This window comes from Triplophysa rosa, linkage group LG2 (genome assembly GCF_024868665.1).
Source record: "Triplophysa rosa linkage group LG2, Trosa_1v2, whole genome shotgun sequence".
In the NCBI taxonomy this organism is placed as follows: Eukaryota; Metazoa; Chordata; class Actinopteri; order Cypriniformes; family Nemacheilidae; genus Triplophysa; species Triplophysa rosa.
Window position 1 is genome coordinate 1485587 of NC_079891.1, and position 8201 is coordinate 1493787.

Consider the following 8201-nt stretch of genomic DNA (forward strand, 5'->3'; position numbering starts at 1 on the left):
AAGAAAAAATCAGACCGAATAGCAAAGAAAAAATCAGACCGAATAGCAAAGAAAAAATCAGACCGAATAACAAAGAAAAAATCAGACCGAATAACAAAGAAAAAATCAGACCGAATAACTAAGAAAAATCAGACTGAATAACTAAGAAAAATCAGACTAAATAACAAAGAAAAAATCAGACTGAATAACAAAGAAAAATCTGACTGAATAACAAAGAAAAATCAGACCGAATAACAAAGAAAAATCAGACTGAATAACTAAGAAAAATCAGACTGAATAACAAAGAAAAAAATCAGACCGAATAACGAAGAAAATCAGACTGAATAACAAAGAAAAAATCAGACCGAATAACGAAGAAAATCAGACTGAATAACGAAGAAAAATCAAACTTGAATAACAAAGAAAAAAATCAGACCGAATAACTAAGAAAAATCAGACTGAATAACTAAGAAAAATCAGACTGAATAACTAAGAAAAATCAGACTGAATAACTAATAAAAATCAAACTGAATAACGAAGAAAAAATCAGACCGAATAACGAAGAAAATCAGACTGAATAACTAAGAAAAATCAGACCGAATAACGAAGAAAAATCAGACAATTAGAGATTAGATGGAAACTCATTCCATACCATTCAAAAAGCTACAGAATATGACATAGTTCTGATTTATTTTGGATATCCCAAAGTTTTGTGTCACGGATTGGCAGAAGAGAACCCAAATGCAGGCAGGTGGTGAAGGGGTTAACAAACAAGACTTTATTATAAATACAAAGAAACAAAACACCCGCGAGGGGGTGAACGAAAAGATAACAAAATAATAAAACGAGCAACAAGACCAAGACTACCTAAACAATAAACTAGACAACACTTTGACAGAAACTAAACTAACACTTACTAAGACAGGACTGGGTTATAGGAACACAGGAACAACGACTGGCACGATTCACATACACGACGTAGTACATACACACGCACTGACCGACACAGGACAATGACACATGAGGGTATTATATAGGGAAGACAGACAAAGGATAACGACACGGGGCAGGTGTGGGTAATTAAACACTCAGGGAAAGATAACGAGGAAACGAGAGGAATGGGGCCAATGACAAGACACTGGAGAGAACGTATATTATTGTCAAAAGGACAATAATATGTTTCTCTCCACACATAACCAAAAGCTTTGCCATGGCTCTGCTACAGGACCAAGAAAAACATGACTAAGTAAGCAGAGCCATGACATTTTGAAGAGTTTAATATTATTTGAAAATGTGTTAAAACTTATGTTTTCTAAGAACGTTATGTTAACATTCCCTTTAAGTTATAAAAATATATATTTCTGAATGTTTTTAAACAATCCACTAACAATGTAAGAACAACATTTTAAACCCATTTTTATAGCGTTTAGCAATGCCATATAATGTTGATAAAACGCTCTTTTATCGCTGCATTTAGAAAATGTTCTAAGAAGGTTTTAAGAACGTTTCCTGTTAGCTGGAATATAAAGTGCGTGTACGAGTTTTATCAGTAAAGTCTCGGACTGATGCATGGCAGAGTTCCACTAAGGGTTTCCCCTACATCACATCAGCCGTCCTCCTCCACTGACCTCCAGTAACCCCCCCCCCCATTAAACATATACATACGCACACACGCACAGCCCTAATTACATTCCCTGTTTACTCAGTGGAAACTGGCTTGGGTTACTCTGCAAACATAAACATGCCAATAATGGCTTTGTCTATTTTCACATGTGCACTTGAGCAGTCACGCGTGTTTTTCTAGGAAGCGGCTGGTGGTAAATGTATGTGCAGGTTTGCGGCCCGCTGTTTGTGTGCGAGCGGCCCTGCTCTCATTGCCGTGATATTTCACGTTACGCTGTTCCCGTCATCTGTTTCCCATTTGCGGAAAATGTTTTATTAACCCTTTCGCAATCTCAGAATGCTGCTCTAATGGACGCGTGTTTGTTAAACCATCAGTTTTCTTCCTTTCAGGCGGCGCTTTGAAACGGCACCTTCATACGGACCCTTCACAGCCAACACACACACGCCGTAACATTTGAACTTCTGTCAGGTGTTTAACTGCAAAGCTGCGGCTGCAAATATTCAACATTCCACTTTGCTGTCCAAGCATTATTTTGGATCTCAAGGTTTCTTCTTCTTCACTCCCAGGATGGCCCGTTTCTCTGTTCAGCTCAGTCAGAGTTTATAATGCTGTTTTGTAACCATATAAATGTATTATGACATCACATTTCAAGAATGAAGTTATAGCATCGAGATTGAAGTTGTCATATTTTGACACACACACAAACAAAAAAAAGAAACAATACTATAGAAATAATCTAAGCAAAATAAAAGATAATATTATGAGAAATGTGTGAATTTGAATAGTGAGACAGCTGCTCTGTAATTGCCAGAATAATTAAATTTTTTATTATTTTATTGTAATTTTACCAGGATAGTCCCATTGAGATGTAAAGTTTTAATGTTTTAAGGTACACTTAAAAAGTTAAACATAAAACAATAATTGAAGGTATGATTTATGTTAAAACAAACTAAAGCTGTAATCGGGTTGACACATAAAATTGCAGGCTATTTTATGTACATATCTTTACGTGTGTCGAAGTCAAATGACGGCAAACAGACATTTCCAATGAAATCGCACCACGACAGCTCAAATGATAAATTATTATTATAAGCTTATCTTCATAAATTCTTTTAGCGTTTTGCTGAATCAGCACCAGATCATCATCGGTATATCCTACTATACATATTTTAGTGCACAGTTTGTGTCCATCAAATACTAAATAATAACAAAAAAAAACAATTAAGATAGATTGTATTTTTTGAGTTCACTTAAGTATAGGCATTTCTTAAGAGCTCAGTAATAATAGCTATATTGAGACGTATGGTGTTGCTGTTCATCTCGACTCTGTTTGTGGTTGTCAGCTCCGTGACTCTGCCAGGCATCTCTCATGCAAGTCATTACAGCGCAATGGATCGCCGTCTTTCCCCTTCATTGCTCGGCCTCTCTAATAACTTCTCATTCATCAAGAGCGTTTAGAGAGAGTTGCCTGTGCGTAAATAAGGGAGAGGTCTGGCAGCCAGAGACCTGCTGATGCTATCAGCGAGAGGACCGCTTTCCCTCACCGTCTGTTTCTCCAGGGCTTTCCTCAGATGGGACCCCAGATTTTTAAATGTGTATACTGACGCGACGAACCGGTTACTTAAAGCAGTGGTTCTCAAACTTTTTCGTTGTAAGGCCCCCTTTGTGTTAACTGCATCGCTTTGCGGCCCCCCCATATAAAGACGTATAATCTTAAACTTAGAATTTTAATTAAACCAAAAACATTCAGTTATACAATGCTGGAACCTCAATTCTTTTGGTTGGTGGTGTCATTTTTCTGATGTTTGATTGCATAAAATCTATGATAAATTTCTATATTTCATAAAATGCCACAAAATCTGTGGCCCCCCTGGATCCATCTTGGGGCCCCCCAGGGGGCCACGGCCCCCAGTTTGAGAACCACTGACTTAAAGGGACGGTTTATCCAAAAATATACATTTTCTGTCATTATTTATTTATCCACATGTGTTTGTAAGCCTTTATCTGACTCTTGGTACACGAAAGAAGATATTTTGAGAAATGTCTCGGTGGTTGGAAGTCAGTGGGGTTCAGTGTTGTTTGATGATCACCATTCTTCAAAATATCTTCTTTTGTGTTCGGTTTGACATGACATAACGATGACAGAATGTTCATTTTTCATCCTTCGAAAGCTACAGTACGAACATAGGAAGAAAACCTGAATGATTCCAGTTTGAATTACCAGCACAGGACAGAAGGACGTTTGGTTTTGTTGGGTTAAAATGAGTCATGGTCTTTCACTGTGCTGTGTCTCACGCACCCCCTCCGTCTCTGCCTCACGCTTGTCCTGTTATTGCCCCTGAGACGGAGTCTCTTGACACTCACACGTGGCCTGACCTTTTTTGGCTCAGCTTCCAATTAAATCTCGACAGGTTTTCGTCTGCGCTGAGTGCCCCGAGATGCCCTTCGCCAGCGTAACTTCACAGAGATACAGCACTTGTCGAGCGGAGGTGGCAGCGCGCGTTGACTCATCGTGTACGGACGGAAGGACGCGGCTCGTGGAGATAATTGCATTTCTCTCACCTGTGCCATTTATTTTGCAGGCCTTCAAAAGTGCAACGATGAGCTCATACTGGTGCGCGGGGAAGGGTGATGTCATCGAGAACTGGTGTCGCTGTGACCTGACTGCGCTTGGCAAAGACGGCCTGCCCAACTGCAGCCCCCTGCGGCGGCCTGTGTGAGTTACGCTGCAAACGTCTGTTTTGAAGTCTTGTACATGGCATGTTTGATTCATTTTTCAACTTTTTTTGTCCTTTAGGTGCATTTTAAGGCATCATAGGCAAACCCTTGATGTAAACGCTGTTTCATGGCTATTTCAAGTTGCTTACTGTAATTCAAATTATTTGGACTCATTTGGACAATTTCTAATACAGAATTGTATGCACCATTTGGACATTTAGCAATCCCAGAATTCATTGCGAAAACTTGTGTAAAACGATAAAATCAGTGAAAAAAGTTTGAGTCGTTGATGTAAAATCCACTAGAACATGAAATTAGGGTGGGGCGTATTGAGTGGCTCCTCCCACTTTTAAAATAGCCAGTAGCATTTCGTTTTCCAAATGGGCTTGATCCGTATTGAAAGATTAAGTTTTGAATGCTTCTAAATGTGTATTTTGTCAGTGTTTTAGGTAACGCTATTTCACAAATTTCCTTAAGGCATATTCATACTAAAAAAGGAAAAACCGTCTCACGTGGACTTTTACTGCAGTGGTTCTATGATACCTTAAAATGCTGCTTGGGAGATTTGAAAACAGTTGTCATGTGCAGGGCTCAACGCTAAGGATTTTTTCTACTGGCCCGGTCGGGCAAGTGATTCTAATTTTTGACTGGCCTTGCCAAAAATGTTCACGGGCCCCGCCAAAAAAAGTAAAAAATAAATAACATTGTCTAGTTATTTGTTTGTTGTTTTTTACCGTAATCTTGATAAATATGGTTATGATACTACGAAAACTATTAGCCTAAATCACAGACATTTAAAATATTGTTAGAGACAACTAATCAGTAAGTGATAAGTGATTAGTGCATTAGCAGAAAAACAAATGTAATATAAAGCAAACATACAAATAAAAATAATCCGTGCTTTTCAGGTTGGTCTAATATTAGTTATCAGGTACAGAAATTAAATAATGTAAAATAACACTTTATGTGCACTTTATTAAACCTTACTAAAGTTATAATTTAACCAGTCAGAAGCAGTGAATGTTTTTTGTCTCCGTCCCTTGTTGTTGGATGAACATAAGAAGATCTTAATTATGCTGCTGGCCCTTTAAGAGACACACGGATCTATTATACTGTAACACATGAGTTGTTTCCAAACTGATTGCGTCCATTTAAGACATCATGGATTACTTTAACAAGAATACTTGATACTATGGGAATTTTGACATCATTTTGTATGGATATGTCTGTTTAAGAGGAAAACGACATAAATGAGAACTCAATTCAAAGTGTTGCGTGTTGTCTGAGATGTGGCTTTCCGGCAGCGCGCACATGTCATACGTATCTCAAATGATAATGTTTTGTGTAGATACAGCACCGGCCCAATCGGGCAAGTGACAGTACTGTCAACTGGCTTGAGGGTCTCCCATGCTTGCCCCGGGCAGCCATGATTGTTGAGCCCTGACATGTCAACGCCAAGTGACGTGTTTGAAGGACGAAATAAAGCGCTTTGTGTTCGCAGGCTGAGACTGGCTCCTCACCTGGAGCCCTCCAGCACGATGGTGGCCCTGGAGTGGGTCGATGTGGAGCCTCTGATTGGCTACAAGGTTTCCGATTACATCATTCAGCATAAGCGTGTGGAGGACCCGTCGGAGGCAGAAATCTACACAGGTCAGCATCGCAACATCCGCTTCACACCACTGCAAAAATAATGCCGTGAAATGAGCATGTGCACGGGGAAACGACGGAATCTCGGTGTGTACTGATGGCATCATTTAGTCCACACGGCCGGAGATATTTGACTCTGTCTTTGGGTCTAACGGACCTCCGCCAATGCTACGAGACGGTTCCAATCATTCAGATGTGGATGGGCTATTCTTACGTCCGTGCTCAATTGAGAAATCTCATTTCCCAGTGCTGGGACGCTGCGGCTCAATCAGGCCTCCAGAATGACCTTGTCCTGGTACCCCGCGGTCACACTCTCAAATACATAACTGATAGTCTCGTTGATCTTGTCAAGTCTTGTTAAGCTCCCATGGCGATGTGATGTGGAAGAAGAAGAGGACGAGGGGACGGGAGGTGGGTTAGTAATTCTCAGTGACCTGTTGTCCTCTCGCTCGACTCATAGCATGTGAGTCACAGCCTGGGCGGTGGGCGACAGACAGAATGTACAGATGGAACCAGACCCGCTTTAGTCATAGGAGCCAATCCGGAGTGCTGATGAGATCCAGATGCGTCGGGAGCACATGTCGTGTCATCTTTTATTCTTATCGGTCGTTGGAGAAGCGCTACCAGAAAGAACAAATATTCAGGTCGTGTTGTGGATGCACGTACAGTTCAACAGGTTTTGTATTGAGATGTAAACCATCCGGCCGTGTGGAGAGCTGGTTACATTTAAACCATTCCTTGGACCTCAAATAGATGTTTTGCAGCGTTCATCCGTTTGTTTTGAAGCCCGAGTCATAAGTGCTTGCTTGAGTTGATATACTGTATATCATCCACATTTGTTGGGCCCGTTTCGTTGCGTCTCATCATTTGTGGCCATTTCTCCTATAGGATAATGAGTTTGTTACCTGTCAGACACAACGAAGTTATTTGAATTACTCATTAGCGATTCATCGTCTTTCTAATGAACAGGAGAAATAGACAATCACGTTCGTATGCATTTGTCATTTTGATGTCGCTGCGGGAAATACATTGAACATCTTTTCGTCATTGGGCAGGCAGGTATTTTCACATTGATTCTACAGATATATTATGTTTTAAAACCGGTTCTGAATGTAAGAGAATAGCCAAGTCCACACGGCAACAATCAAGATACAGAGGAACGATCGGGGTCAATTTAGAGCGCTTTATTTTCAGCTGATGATGAGATCCGTTTGAATTTAAAGGGCTCGTGAATTTTAAATGTGAAACGGCAGCGTGCACGCTTTAAATAAACATGTTACTGCTCATCGGCGCGGAAAAAATGAAGAGACCTTTCCAAATTTTGATTCAATCATCATTTCTAGATGTATTGTGGTCATTCCAGTGTGTGTTGAATTTCAACAAAATCAAACCTCGGGAGTGACATAAAGTCTGACAGTCTCAATGTGAAAGACCGACAGCTGGACAAGACACACGGAAACTGTGAGCAAAATCCAGATTATCACATCAAAATACATGTAGAAATATTACTGAATTACTTAAAAGTGAATCTGAACATGTTTTCTTTGCAGTATTTGAGGTCTGAAAATGTCTTTGAAATTTGGCAGAAGTATTGTTAGTACTTCACAGAACGAAACAAAAATGATCATTTGACCCAAACACATACCTAAAAATAATATTATAGAAATCATTTTGAAATGGTCTCTTCATTTTTTCTGCAGCTGTAGTTATCTGTATAGTTATTAATCTTGGAGTGGATGGTAGTACGGTATTGTTATCTTTATAGTCATCGTCCGCTGGTGTGTACTTGTAAACATTCAGCTGTAGTTTTATTAAATGTTCATGGCTAGAGGTCAGAACGTTACACACATGCTTCTCGAAAGCGTTGCTTTGACTATAATATTTGTAATGTTTTTGTTGGAGCACCACACATTTTGTTTTAGTTATCAGCCTTAATATTTTCATTCTTTCATTTCCATTGAACTCGAAACTTCAAAGTTGTAAAGCAAATGTTTTGAATGATGATTGTTGATGAAGTGAACACAACACAAAACTCTCTCTCTCTCTCTCTCTCTCACCCTCTCTCTCACCCTCTCTCTCACCCTCTCTCTCACCCTCTCTGTCTCTCTCTCTGTCTCTCTCTCTGTCTCTCTCTCACCCTCTCTCTCACCCTCTCTCTCTCCCTCTCTCTCTCTGTCTCTCACCCTCTCTCTCACCCTCTCTCTCACCCTCTCTCTCTCTCTCTCTCTCTCTC

The 8201-nt window shown here is 39.9% G+C and overlaps 1 protein-coding gene across 2 annotated transcripts in view; it reads left to right on the forward strand.

Moving 5' to 3' along the window:
• Positions 1–8201, forward strand: part of LOC130566894 (astrotactin-2-like) — a 254631-nt gene that overhangs the window by 220656 nt on the left and 25774 nt on the right. For both annotated transcript variants that reach the window (XM_057354726.1, XM_057354717.1), the window contains 2 exons: positions 4186–4319; positions 5823–5971. In XM_057354726.1, coding sequence (XP_057210709.1) covers positions 4186–4319; positions 5823–5971 — 283 coding nt within the window. The remainder of the gene's footprint in view (positions 1–4185; positions 4320–5822; positions 5972–8201) is intronic.